General features: G+C 40.6%; 1 protein-coding gene, 1 long non-coding RNA gene and 1 pseudogene across 3 annotated transcripts; 1 reads left to right on the top strand and 2 right to left on the bottom strand.

Moving 5' to 3' along the window:
• Positions 1-407: 407 nt before the first annotated feature.
• LOC121769338 lies at positions 408-3,050 on the bottom strand (annotated as a pseudogene).
• Positions 3,051-4,827: 1,777 nt separating this feature from the next.
• Positions 4,828-12,661, top strand: LOC121767744 (1-phosphatidylinositol-3-phosphate 5-kinase FAB1B-like). The gene is made up of 12 exons (XM_042164074.1): positions 4,828-5,168; positions 5,576-6,264; positions 6,577-7,323; positions 7,475-7,628; positions 7,711-8,055; positions 8,143-8,946; positions 9,018-9,349; positions 9,441-9,564; positions 9,665-9,835; positions 9,923-11,410; positions 11,668-11,934; positions 12,020-12,661. The coding sequence occupies exons 2-12, from the start codon at positions 5,651-5,653 to the stop codon at positions 12,371-12,373; spliced, it is 5,400 nt and encodes a 1,799-aa protein (XP_042020008.1). The 5' UTR covers positions 4,828-5,168; positions 5,576-5,650; the 3' UTR covers positions 12,374-12,661.
• A 194-nt stretch (positions 12,662-12,855) lies between these two features.
• LOC121767713 lies at positions 12,856-13,964 on the bottom strand. 2 transcript variants are annotated; one of them, XR_006043184.1, is made up of 3 exons: positions 13,683-13,964; positions 13,327-13,459; positions 12,856-13,159 (listed from the first exon to the last, which is right to left on the bottom strand). It is a non-coding gene; the product is annotated as an uncharacterized LOC121767713 (long non-coding RNA). The 2 variants fall into 2 exon arrangements; XR_006043183.1 differs by having other exon boundaries at positions 13,327-13,964.
• Between the last annotated feature and the right edge of the window lie 199 nt (positions 13,965-14,163).

Raw genomic sequence — 14,163 nt, 5'->3', positions numbered from 1 at the left:
ATGAAGTATGAACTGCTTTTTTATACTAGCTCTTTATATTTTTAGCTTGAGCATTTGTACTACATAAAAATAATTATATTACTGAACCACGAACTTCAAAAATGCAGCAGGAGGGCATACTCCGTGGCGGCCGAGAACGTCAAAGTCCGTTCGACTGCACCGCCCATCATAAGGGCCGCAGCCGAAGCTGCCGATGCGAAAGAAGCAGCATTCTGGATGAGAGACCCCAACACAGGAAACTGGATTCCTGAGAATCACTTCGGAGAAGTTGATGTTGTTGACCTCAGATCCAAACTCTTGTCCAAGAAGCCAACTTCTTCATCACCTTCCAACTAAATATTTCTCTATTTATTAATATAGATGAATCTCATTTTCTGTCAAGAATCAAGACTACATTAAAGCTGCAATTGTAACTCTATTTTATTATAAGTCAAAAAAGGGATTCATATTTCACACTGTTTATTCCACCAAGACATCAAATAAATTGCGAAGATATCATCAAGAAAGACTATTTTCAGCAATGGTAATCTACAATCTTGAAGAACTGATAGAAAAATGATGCAGTGGCAAAGCAAATTGCGCGATTGGTCTATAGGTAAAGTTGGATGAGCTCGTCGCTTACAACAGATGGTGATAGAACCCCAAGATCAGTAAATAGCAGGGTAAGATACTGTGGGGGCGTGTAGTCGCGAGCAGATGTTTCAACCTCCACCTTTGATGGGATCGGTACCCCAAAATCAATGGGGCGTAGGGCTGGCACCATGTCCTTCTGATCCAACGGGTAAAGGCGCGCAAACTGCAAGAACAGGCGTGCATATGTTACAAAATAATCCGAAATGCAGAATGATTTAATTAGTGAGGATTGGATTAATCACCTTGTAACTTTCAGCAGCAACGTACATTGGCTTGTTCATGGCTTTGGCAACCAATGCGATTTGGTAGGTTCCCATCATGTTTATAATGCCTCCACTTTCAACAACGCCATCTGCTCCTACAAGCACCATGTCCACTTCATCCATGCTGTATGCCACAGCAGAGTCGATTAAGAGCTTAACGGGGACATCCAGTTTGCCGAGCTCGTTGGATACGCGTAACCCTGACCTGTCGGGCCTTCCCTCTGCATTCCAGAGGCATTTCACACACTAAATACCTTGTTTCTATATTGACACGATAACATAAAATCCATCCTTTCCAAAGAAACACGCAAGTATGCAAACCAGTTCTCTCCTTTCCTACATCTTAGATATGCAAGCCAGTTACTACTTTCACTAATTATCATTAGAAAGAATACCAAAGATCTTCGTAAATATATATACGACCATTCTTTCATTTTCGCCCCAGATGAAAGAAATCCATATGACTTTTGAAATGATAACATAAATTCCATCCTTACCAAAGCAACATGTATTGTACATACACTAATTATTGTTAAAAAGAATCCCAAACATCTTAGTAAATTTGTATTCCTTCTATCATTTTTGCCTCGGATTAAAGAAATCCATATGACCTTTTTCAAGTGCTAGGCACTTGGACAAAGAAAACCAGGGATCAAAATTCAACTATGTTAATAATAAGGTGGTGTGATGAAGTAAGTCAAATAATTCACAAGGTTGCTGAGTCAAGTCAAGAACTATTCATGCATCCAGATAAGTTAAGAGGTTACAAGGTTACCTGTGCAGAGAACTCGAAACACTTTTTTATTCTCAACTGCTGTTCTCAAAGCTTCGAGCACGACCCTGGAGAAGCCATGGACCAAAATGGTGCAGCCATCAAATATAAAATCTTGACTGAGCATAGCTATTATCTCCGCGCCTATCATGAGAAAGCTTCTTTAAATCTTTCAATTCACGATGACGCTGAAAACGCAAAACTGTCAAACAAATGAACACCTTATATGATATCTCGCCAAACTTCTCGGCACGCTCAAGTAGTCAGGACTTGGCTGAAATAAAGTCTTCACGATCTAAAACTGAAGTTCTAGTCACATAACGCATGAAAAGTTCACAACCAGCCGTTAAGGAGATTGAAGTAGTGTCCCACGACTGCATAAAAATGCAGGAATTTGTAAACATTATGTATATGATTCTGATCACTACAAAATGATATATCTAAACTCATCGTTTCATTAATCTAATCGATTCAAACTAGTCATTTGCTACTTCTTATGATCTAAACATTTAGATTAACAGTAGATGATGTGAACTTTACAAACTCAGCTGCATAAATTCAAACATACTAATAGAAACAGAACAATTAGCTCAACAAAATCGAGGTAATATGCACTTTTTCAGATACTCAAGACGTTTTTTGAGCTCAAATTCAACTCAAGTGGTAAATTGGTGCCAATAATTGTTTAATCATCTATCTAATCGATTCAACAGATAAAATATACACATACTTTAAGAGAATCGGATGCCTTTTTTAGCTCAATTTCAAGCTCCATCATCGTCTTAGCTTGGCTGGACCGAATCGCCGAAGCTAAAGCCCTAATCGCCGCCACAGCCTCCGCCAAATCCGGCTGTTTCCGCCAATTGTTAAACTCATCCACCACCGAGAACCTCTTACCATCTCCTCGCCACCGGAAGCGTTGCTCTCCGCAGCGTCGTCGTCCGAGTTTCCGGCAACGGCGGCCTGGGCCTGAGCCAGCCAGTCGCTCGTCACGACGCCGTGGTGCGCCGCGCGCGTCTGGTAGTACAACGAGACGTTAGCGCTGGGGTTTTCCATCATGGCGGTGGAAGCAGGGGAGATCGGTCGGCTTTCGGCGGCGTCGTTCCGCTGCTGCTCCTGCTTGTCGAGGATGAATGACGCTGATCGACGCCACATCTGTCTCTTTTCGTTAAATTAGTGCGTTTTTTGAGGGGTCGATTCGCAATTAATGGAAGTAGTGATCGGGAATTTGTGCGATTCCGCCGTGAAAACGACGTCGCCGGCGGGGTTTGGAAGTTTCCGGCGGGATTGAGAGATAGGAATAGAGTGGATTTTGGGAATAGTTCTCTACGGTTCGATAATCAAGTGGTGAGCTCCGGTGCGGTCTTAGATGGTCGCCATGTCATCAAACTATAGGGATCGACGGTTGCGAGTTTTCCATTCGATAAAAGTGACTATTAGTATTTATTAAAGTTCTTATTATTTTATTTATTTGAAGTTACAAAGAAAATAACTTAGTGCGTCCACGTTAAGAATAGCTCGGTCATAGTCTAGCCACAAACTCCTCCTAGCATATCATCAGCACTAAAACTCATCATGCAACATTATCAGGAAAAACAACTGGACAAGCAATAGCCTAGACATAGCCTAGCCACGATAAACAAAATTATAAAAAACAAATAATTAACAATCACACAAAATACGGAAATAAATTTACGACACAGATATGAGAAAATTCAATAATAATATTAAAATTTAAAAAGTGTATTAAATTTTTTTTAAAAAGTACATCAATTAAAAAAATTACATTAATTGAAAAAAACTCATATTCCACACACGAGCCCTCCCCGCCTACGCCTCACTCCTTGCTGTCGTCGCCGTCGCCGCTATCCGGTGCTGGGTATTTTAGTGTAATTGGATTAACTTGATTGATCAATATGATCATAATGAGACATCAAATAAGTTGGAAGTGCGGAGTGCACACTTGTTTGAATTCGTTATGATTGGACGGGGTTCGGGGGCAGCACCCCCGAGAGCGGGGTCCAAGGGGCGGCAGCCCCTGGCTGGGGTCGAGCTGGCCGATCGCTCACCGCTATCCGGTGTTGGATATTTCCATTAAAGTTGCTATACATAAATCTTCACCCGGAAATGTAATTTCCGATAATTGAAGAACCAAATCGCGTATATATAGTGTTTCGAAAATTAAATAAAAAATCGGCTGGCCGACCGCTCGCCGATCGGGAGCCTGCAATGGCGGCCAGCCGATAGCGAGCGCTCGCCGATTTGCCGCTCGCCGGCTGCAATGGTTCGGCGAGCGGACCGGCTAGTGCCGGGAATCGGCTAGCCGGTCCGCTCGCCTCTATTGTGGATGCTCTTACTCGAACTTTCATTTTCATGAATTTTATAAAATTAAAAATCTTAAAATACTTATTCCATCTTTAAAGAATTGGCTAGTTTGACTATAGTTGATCGTCCCCTAAAATTAAATTAAGTCTAAATATGGAAAGCTTTTAACTATTTACCCAATATCACACCCCCATTAACACAAATATTAATTTTTTTCCTCTTCCTGTTTCTTATTTCTTCTTTATCTCGATTACCTATCAATATCACTTTAAATATCCATATCATATACTACAAATTGGTCTATTTTTTTAAATATTATTATAATCAAACTAATATATACTAAAATAAAATAAATTATACTAAACATGATCTCACATATGTACCTGACATATCATTTCTTTTATATTTCACACAGCAAGTATATACACAAAAAATGAATTCATTGGCAATTTTAATTAAATTCACAAAAATTAGAACAACTATGAAATAGGTAGCAAAACTATAAACTTTATGCAAAACTGAAAACTTTATGAAAACCTTGTCCATGAAAGGAAACTCCAAACTCCCAAGAACCTCATATACTCTCCAATGCATTATTTATTTCATTTTCCAAATCAATAACACCTAATGAATTAGTTATAGATTAAGAAGAATTTATTATTTTCAAGTCATGAAGCAAATATTATTGTATCAAATTGAACTAGTCAAAACCATTTACATTGCGGAATAAAACAAATCTAGTCAGCTTCTTAGAAAAAAGTTTGATACAATTACGATGGTGAATGAAATGAGATAAATTATTAATTTTATTAAAAAACAAAGCACACACCATTCATGCAGTCGCTTTTCCAACCTTTATTATAATCATGTAATCTCTGACGAAGAAGAATCATCTCGAAAAATTAGTTAATTAATTGTATTAATTCACGCTCAATTATGATTAATTTGGTGATTCAACTTCCGATTTCTCATTTATTTGAGGATCAAGGAATTAGGGCAGACATTCGGTGATTTTCTTATTTGAGAAGGGAACAGCTGCTTTGCACCCCGAAATCCCGCGTTTTTTTTCAGAGTGAATTGTGTGACAGAGAGGATACAGATTGATTGATTAATTTTTATAATCCAGTGATTGCGTGTTTCTCCGAATTCCCGATTCGGAGGTTATATGTATAAAGGTTCGTTTTTTCATTGCTCTGTTTTATGTGAGGGATTGATTGATCGTGGATTCCTTTTAGTTATTGTGATTGTTGTAGCTGTGGAATATGTGTGGGTGGAGTTTGAAGTTTGGGTTAGCGTGTGGGTGCTAGAATTGGGGATTTAGGGCTATTAGTTATTGATCAAGGAAAATTCGATTATGGGATTTAAGTTTTGTGCAGAATTTTGAGTGGATCAAGTTTGTTGCAGCTGTTTTAGTCATTGAATTTGAGTGTTGTGAGCTGAAGAAAGGATTAGGTTTGGCGATTTTGAGTATCTATTGTTTTAGAATTTGCTAATAAGATTGGATTAGTTTGTTTATACTGCCTGGGTTAATTTTTGTGTTGAAGAATATTCATTATTAATTTCTTGTGATTGTATGTGTCAGGGTTTGGGAATGGATGTTTGAGTTGGAAAGAAATGAGTATGTCACAATGAGAGGGGATGGAGGGTTGTTGAGTCGATGGATGAGCCTGATAGGGCATTTTCTGCTCTGGTAGGCTTATTTAAATCTTGGATGTCATGGCGGTCGGAACCTGCACACATGTCGAGGGATTTCTGGATGCCTGACCAGAGTTGCAGGGTGTGCTACGAGTGTGATTCACAGTTTAACTTGATTAACCGGAGACATCATTGTCGTCTCTGTGGCCGGATTTTCTGTGCCAAGTGTACTTCAAATCGGCTTCATAGTGGACATAGTGGGCCAAAGATTTCATCAGAAGACTGGGATAGGATTAAGGTCTGCAACTACTGTTTCAAGCAAAGGGAGAAAGAGCAATGGGGAAAAGAGTTGATTGGGGCAGTTGATGATGGGCGCCAGGTGGATCTGCCCGACGCCATCTGTACTTCTCCATCATCAGCCAGTTTCCTTAGCACCAGATCAAGTGGCACCTGTGGTAGCAGTAGCACTACATTTATGTCAGTGTCACAGTCGCCTGGACCCAGCCAGATGCAATCACCGTCGACTGAAGCAGATTTAGATAGGCAGAATGCTGGAGCAGCAAAGATCAATGATGCTGATGTGGTCTTGGAGGAGCGAAACATGTGTGAAGACCAATTTGATTATTTTCGAAACAGGTTATTTCTGATCTTCCTTCAATAATTTTATAGATAGCACGCTTATTTGGGAGCATATAAAGAGATTTTATTAAGTCTGAACAGAGGGACAGGAGCTCAAGTTTTATTTCTGATGAAGGAATTTATTATGATTACATAATGCCATAATGGTAATGGTGATAAATCGTATAGGCGTTGAAACAGTGCTGGTTGTGTAATATATGTGCATAATGTAGCCAAAATTTTAAGACCATGAATATAAGCAATGAAATCAATGGTTGATATTTCCTGTTGACACTTGCTATATGAATCTCATCATTGTATGTTTAGCAGGAGTGATGACGATGATGATGATGAATATGGAATATCTCAGTTAGATCCCATAGCTAGTGACTTCTCCCAGGTTAATGGCTACTATGGTCCTGTTAAATTTGAGGACATCAACAGTGATTACAACTCACGCAAAGTTCATCCTGATGGAGATGCGGTTGATTCAAAAAGTACGACCAGCTCCCCGTGGCCATATAGTCTTAATTCTGAAAACTCTGAAGAATCACAGCAGATTGCCGAGAAAGATGCTGAGCACGACTTTGGTGACGAATGTGAGGCACCTTCTTCTATATATGTGGCAGAAGACGTCAATACTGAGCCTGTAGATTTTGAAAACAATGGAGTTTTGTGGCTCCCTCCCGATCCTGAGGACGAAGAAGATGAAAGGGAAGCACTTTCATTCGAGGACGACGGTGATGGGGATGCTGCAGGAGAATGGGGATATCTGAACAATTCAAACAGCTCTGGGAGCGGGGAGTTTCGTAGTCGGGAAAAATCGAATGAGGAGCATAAGAGAGTCATGAAGAGTGTGGTCGAAGGCCATTTTCGGGCTTTAGTAGCTCAACTCTTGCAGGTAGACAATCTTCTTTCAGAGGATGAAAATGACAAAGAGGGCTGGTTGGAAATAATCATTGCCTTGTCATGGGAGGCTGCCACGTTGTTAAAACCAGATATGAGCCAGGGGGGGCAAATGGACCCCGGAGGATATGTCAAAGTAAAATGTTTAGCTTCAGGGCTTCGAAGCGAGAGGTAAGTACTTTGAACTATTTTTGTATTTCTTGCAACAGTCAATGCAGTTGATTATGGAGGTTGAAAGTAGAACATCATTCTTGTGTATATGCTGTTGTATCATTATGTTTTTCCTAGTATTCCTCTGATGGTGACAATTTCACCTTATCAGTTTGGTGGTCAGAGGGGTTGTTTGCAAGAAAAATGTGGCTCATCGACGGATGACATCAAGAGTAGAGAAGCCTCGCTTACTGATCCTCGGAGGGGCTCTCGAGTACCAGCGGGTTTCTAATGCTCTTTCAAGCTTTGATACACTGTTACAACAGGTAAAATTTATTGACTTCACTTCTGCTTAACTGAGTGCATATTTTCCTTTGTCATAGCATTTGACATGTGATTTGTTCACAGGAAATGGATCATCTGAAGATGGCTGTTGCAAAGATAAGTGTGCACACTCCTAATATTCTTCTTGTTGAGAAATCTGTTTCGCGCCACGCACAAGAGTACCTTCTTGCAAAAGAAATATCGCTTGTTCTAAATATTAAAAGACCACTTCTGGAGCGTATATCCCGTTGCACTGGTGCCCAAATTGTTCCTTCAATTGATCACCTATCATCAGAGAAGGTGGGATATTGTGATATGTTCAACGTAATGAAGTTTACGGAAGAGCATGGTAGTGCTGGTCAGGCTGGAAAGAAGCTGGTGAAGACTCTGATGTATTTCGAAGGTTGCCCAAAGCCACAAGGATGCACTGTAAGTTTGTGACAAATTTATCATTTGGAAAATTCATTATTTAAATTTAGCTGTCTTAGGGGCATCATGTGCTGTTGATTTATTCAGATAATACTTCGAGGCGCCAGTGGGGATGAATTGAAGAAAGTGAAGCATGTCGTACAGTATGGAGTTTTTGCGGCTTATCACTTGGCTCTGGAGACGTCTTTTCTTGCTGACGAAGGTGCTTCCTTGCCAGCACTTCCTTTGAACTCTCCTATCAAGGTGGCACTACCAGATAAGCAATCGACAATTGACCGATCAATCTCAACTGTACCTGGTTTTTCAGTTCCGTCTGGGGATAAGACTCCCGGACCACAATCTGTTGGTGATCCACAGATTTCGAATGATTTACCCCCTTCAGATCTAATCAGGGAAACAATTGCATCAGTTCACGAATATTCGGACACACATAATCTCCCTGCTTCTTTGAGCTCTCAGTATGGCGAGCCTCCTATATCATCTTCTGCTGAAGAAAAAGCTATTCTAGACTTGGGCTTGTCCACCGAGGCAAAACCTAGTGAATTAGACGAACCTGCTGGCGCGGCTGTAGATATCTACTCCTCTAATCATTTTGAAGATTCAAATGTCAAAATTATGGAAAGAGATGACTATAACATAGATACTAAGAGCAAATTTTCAAATCTGGCATCTTTGCAAACGGATGGTCTAAAGAATCCTGATGAACAATCTTCTTTGAAAGAAGAATTTCCACCCTCTCCCTCAGACCATCAAAGCATCTTAGTCTCGTTGTCATCGAGATGTGTATGGAAGGGAACTGTCTGTGAAAGGTCACATTTGTTCCGGATCAAATATTATGGCAGCTTTGACAAGCCACTAGGCCGTTTTCTACGCGATCATTTGTTTGATAAGGTATCTCTCTCTCCCTCTCTCAAACTGAACACACTTTTCAGTCTTACTGATAGGTCTAACATATGCAACAGAGTTTTGTATGCCGCTCGTGTGAGATGGCTGCCGAGGCTCATGTTCAGTGCTACACTCATCGACAAGGCACTCTGACAATTTCAGTGAAGAAACTACCTGAAATTATTTTACCTGGTGAACGGGACGGTAAGATTTGGATGTGGCACCGTTGCTTGAGATGTCCTAGGGCTAATGGATATCCACCTGCAACTAGACGGGTTCCGATGTCAGATGCTGCATGGGGGTTGTCCTTTGGAAAGTTCTTGGAGCTAAGCTTTTCGAACCATGCAGCTGCGAGTAGAGTGGCGAGCTGTGGCCATTCTTTGCATAGAGACTGTCTTCGGTTTTACGGGTATGATGCATTTCTCATTTTCCTTAATATAATTACCGCCCTTTGAGCATCATGAACGCATATTACAAGAAGTCCACTTGGGTTGCTGCAGGTTCGGACAAATGGTTGCTTGCTTTCGTTATGCATCGATTGATGTTCATTCGGTGTACCTACCTCCCTCAAAACTTGATTTCAACTACAAAAATCAAGAGTGGATAGAAAAAGAAATAAATGAGGTGAAACAATTGTCGTTCTCTCTTTCTATTCCCTGGGGATCTCTTGTCTCCTGAGATATGTCAAATACTCTTTCGTTTACACTTCCTAACTATCTCTCAGGTGGTTGGGCGAGCTGAACTTCTGTTCTCCGAGGTGCTCAATGCTCTTCGCCTCTTGGCAGAAAGAAAATGTGGTGTAGGTGCGATGAATGGTGGCACGAATGATCATGAATCTAGGCACCTGATTATAGATCTAGAAGGGCTCTTGCAGAAGGAGAAGTCAATATTTGAGGTCTGGTTTCATTTTCAAATCTAGAGTTTCATTTTCAAAGCAATGCTCATGTGCTTCTTATGTTCAGTTTTATTTTTCTTTTGTCAGGAAATGCTCCGGAAAATCTTGAGGAAGGAGGCAACAATAGGGCAACCACTCGTTGATATTCTTGAGCTCAATCAGCTGCGCAGAGAGCTAGTCTTCCAGTCTTATGTGTGGGACCGGCGCCTGATATATGCAGCTAGCCTAGATTCCAATAGCAAACCAAATAAGGTGGAGGTCTCCACTTCTGTGGCTGTTCAGAAATCTCTCGGTGACATTGAAAGAATTCTCGATGTAAATGTCCCAGTTCCGACCAGTAAAACTTTAAGCAGTTCTGAGTCCACTGCTGCTGATGCAAAACTGAAAGAAAATCCTGATCATGACCAAATCGGTCTGTTCAACAATCACCTTGAGGTGGTTCCACAAAAAACTGATTCATCCTCGAATCTCGATCATGGAAAGCAAAATCCGCTTGAACTCTCTCATGAAGTAAGGTTCACTGATGTGACGGATCCTCTGGCTCACTTAGATGGTCAAAGTCCTATATCTCTGTCAGATACTCTTGATGCTGCGTGGACTGGTGAGAGTCATCCAGGTATAGACGTCCCTAAAAAGTGCAATGTGTCGGAATTAGCTGAAGTTGATACTTCATCCGCTGTCAAAGGAGTTGACAAGTTGGATACAGAGTATGAGAGAGAGGACTCGCCTTCCGGCTCGTCTACCAAAAGTTCTTATGATGTGGATGACGCTGAGAGCTGGCTGACCACTCCGTTTTCTATCTACTACCGGTCACCAAGCAAGAATTCCTCGTGGCCGGACCTGAAGCTGGACGCGTTAAGTGGATATAATCCAGTGTACATTTCCTTGTTCCAGGACCCCGAACTCCAAGGTGAGGCCATGTTACTTCTCCCGATGGGGATTAATGAGACTGTCATCCCGGTGTATGATGATGAGCCAACAAGTCTTATATCCCACACCCTCGTTTCTCATGAATACTTTGCCCAAATCTCTGATGAGCCCGAGAAACCCAGGGACACTGCAGAACCAATGTTTTCAATGCACTCCCTTGATGTCGGGGCCTTTCCGTCGTTATCATCTTTGGACGAGGTGATGTTGGAATCGTACAAAAGTGTTGGCTCGGGAGACGAGAGCATGCTGTCAAGCTTCCGTAGTTCCTTGAATTCGGACCCGGTCTCGTATACAAAAGCTTTGCACGCCAGAGTGTCGTTTACAGATGATGGACCCCTTGGGAAGGTTAAATACACGGTCACCTGTTACTATGCAAAACGTTTCGATGCACTAAGGAGGATAAGTTGCCCATCGGAGGTGGATTTCGTCAGATCCCTCAGCCGTTGCAAGAAGTGGGGCGCCCAAGGTGGGAAGAGCAACGTCTTCTTTGCAAAAACTTTGGATGATCGGTTTATCATCAAGCAAGTGACGAAGACTGAGCTGGAGTCGTTCATCAAGTTCGCCCCGGGCTACTTCAAATACATGTCTGAATCAATTGGGACAGGAAGCCCTACCTGCCTGGCAAAGATCCTCGGTATCTATCAGGTATTTCTGTCTCCATCCAAAAAGCTGAATCCTTATGGCTGAATAATTTATCACTTCCTTATGTTTGCCACGAATGAGCTATCGAGCTATCTTTGGGGTTCGTCACTAGTGTAGACAATTTCTTTCAATGGTACATCATACAGTGTAAGCTAGTCGAGAAAAAAGTTGATCTTTAGTTTTCTTGGTTTGAAAATGGTTATGCTTCTAGTGATGGAAATATTGGTAAATTATAACACTGTTTGAGTTTTGTCGAAAAGGTATCTTCGAAACATCTTAAAGGAGGGAAAGAAACCAAAATGGATGTGCTGGTGATGGAGAATCTGCTATTCGGAAGAAACGTGACGCGTCTCTATGATCTCAAAGGTTCATCCAGGTCGCGATACAATCCAGATTCTTCCGGAAGTAATAAGGTGTTGTTGGATCAAAACTTGATCGAAGCAATGCCCACTTCTCCCATATTTGTCGGAAACAAGGCCAAACGAGTACTAGAAAGAGCGGTGTGGAACGACACTGCTTTTCTCGCTGTAAGTTTCTCATCTCCTCTCTCTATCATCCACGAACTCACCCCACCTCGACTTACTTTTCATTGCTTCCCATCTCCGGCTGCAGTCTATAGATGTGATGGACTACTCACTACTAGTCGGGGTTGATGAAGAGAAGCACGAGCTTGTCCTTGGAATCATCGACTTCATGAGACAGTACACATGGGACAAGCATCTCGAGACATGGGTGAAGGCATCGGGCATTCTTGGCGGGCCCAAGAACGCCTCACCAACCGTGATTTCTCCGAAGCAGTACAAGAGGAGATTCAGGAAGGCCATGACGACGTATTTCCTGATGGTCCCGGACCAATGGTCACCTTCTAAGATCGTTCGTAGCCAGTCGCAGACGGAGATGCCAGAAGAGAACTCACAGTCACAGAATGCTGCACATATTAGTAGTATGCTGCCCTCTGCTGAGTGAAGAAACCTCATTTGCTTGTATATTTTGAAGCTCACTTCTTCATTCATTTTTTTTTTGTATATCTATTTTTCTTCATTTCTATATTCTTTTTTGTAAGCAATGGCCATTTGAATCTTGTTTTATAGGTAGATGTCATATATTATTTTTTAGGGGAAAATATATTAAGTCCCCCTTATTTGTACACATTTTTTTTGTGTTGCTTTGTTCTCTACCATAAATGGAAGAATTTGAAGTTGTAACTTGTAAATCGATTGGAATATATATCGATGCGGTTTTGCAGATCTCTCATTTTTCGATCTCGCTTTCGTATCATTGTATTTAACTCGTACCTTTGTAGATGACTCACGAGCATACGAATTTCACTCATTTAATTAACGAGTCAAGCTTAAACCAATTTCGAGCGAAGAGGGTTCAAGTTGTACGTTTGTATATTCACGATCCTTTGTTTGAACTTTTGACATTTCATCTAAATAAGTCATTTATTTATCGAACTCGAGCTACTTAAAAGCTTCATAACTCCGATTCAAATCGAGCTTGATCACAAAAATTTGAATCAAGCCTGGGATATAGTTACTTACCATTCTTGTATTCGTTTCGACTCTTTTACATCCATCGAATTCTCGAAAAAAGAAAATTCAAGAAAGAAATACATGGCTTCTAAATGTACAAAAAACTTGTAAATCTTCAAAAACATTGTTCTATGATGTCAAAAATATAGGCAGCTCTTTCTCATCAGATTCATGAAGCCAACATCTTTGAAGCAAGCCAACTCTCTCAGCATCTCCACTGTCATTTTTCAATAAATAGTAAAGTCAAATATGAGTCGAGTTACTAAAAAATCTATCGACGAATTGATTTTTTTGGGGCGGGTTCGAACTCAAACTCAGAACTTTTCTTGTCTTAAACATGTGAACTCGTACTAAATGTTAGTGTCACAAATACTATAATGTCACCTTGAAATTGAATTGCAAGTAAATCTTGAAATTTGTTGGGAAACACGAGGGGGCCCTCATCGTATCCTTCGCAAACAATTTCACCATTTCCAGCCTTGTAGCATATGATACCATTTAATTTATCTTCAAACACCTATATATCATTTGAAAAAAGGAGATATAAGAATATAAAATAATTGGAATAATAAATTTAAATAACTCATCAGTTTTTCCTTTATTTTTAATTAAAAAAACACAATTTGAACATCACCAAATGCTGACATTGTTTGGTGTACTAATGAGACGATTAAGAAGAATTGAAATTTTGTGATTTATTTATTTTAAATTTTTTTAGAACTAATCAGAATTCGATCAACCTTAGTAATTTAAATGACATCGCTTATCTTAATCTTGTTGTGACCATATGGTCTGATTCGGAGGCCAACTGGGATGGGCTTGGTGGCACACATAATGACCAAACTACCCCTTGGGGGCCGTTTGCTCGAAGTCCGGCTCAATATTGCAATAGAAGATGAAACACCGGTCGGAAAACTTGTAGCCATGAAATCATATGGAGTATGTTTTGTGAAGAGGAGAAAGAAGGGGAATGGTGGATCAAAGATTACATTGGTTCACATATAAAGAAATGGTTGATTTGAGGTTTGGGATGTTGGCTTTTAGGTTTACTACAAAGTCAATACTAATTAAATAATTTTGGAAGAAACAAGGACATTGTATGCTGCCTAATCTTTTACATTATCTCATGTTAAATTAATAATTACAATGGTTCGAGGTCCCACTTAACTTATACTCCATCCGTCCCATTAAATATGCAACATTTGCTTTTCGGCACGAGAT

Source organism: Salvia splendens, chromosome 15 (assembly GCF_004379255.2).
Source record: "Salvia splendens isolate huo1 chromosome 15, SspV2, whole genome shotgun sequence".
In the NCBI taxonomy this organism is placed as follows: Eukaryota; Viridiplantae; Streptophyta; class Magnoliopsida; order Lamiales; family Lamiaceae; genus Salvia; species Salvia splendens.
The sequence above is the reverse complement of the archived record's forward strand: the minus strand, read 5'-3'. Positions and strand labels throughout refer to the sequence as shown.

Bases quoted from the DNA above. Each gene is read 5' to 3' on its own strand.
- LOC121767744 (XM_042164074.1), top strand. From the start codon at position 5,651: ATGGATGAGCCTGATAGGGCATTTTCTGCTCTGGTAGGCTTATTTAAA. The intron at 6,265-6,576 runs GTTATTTCTGAT...TATGTTTAGCAG, and splicing joins TTTGATTATTTTCGAAACAG to GAGTGATGACGATGATGATG. The intron at 7,324-7,474 runs GTAAGTACTTTG...TCACCTTATCAG, and splicing joins TCAGGGCTTCGAAGCGAGAG to TTTGGTGGTCAGAGGGGTTG.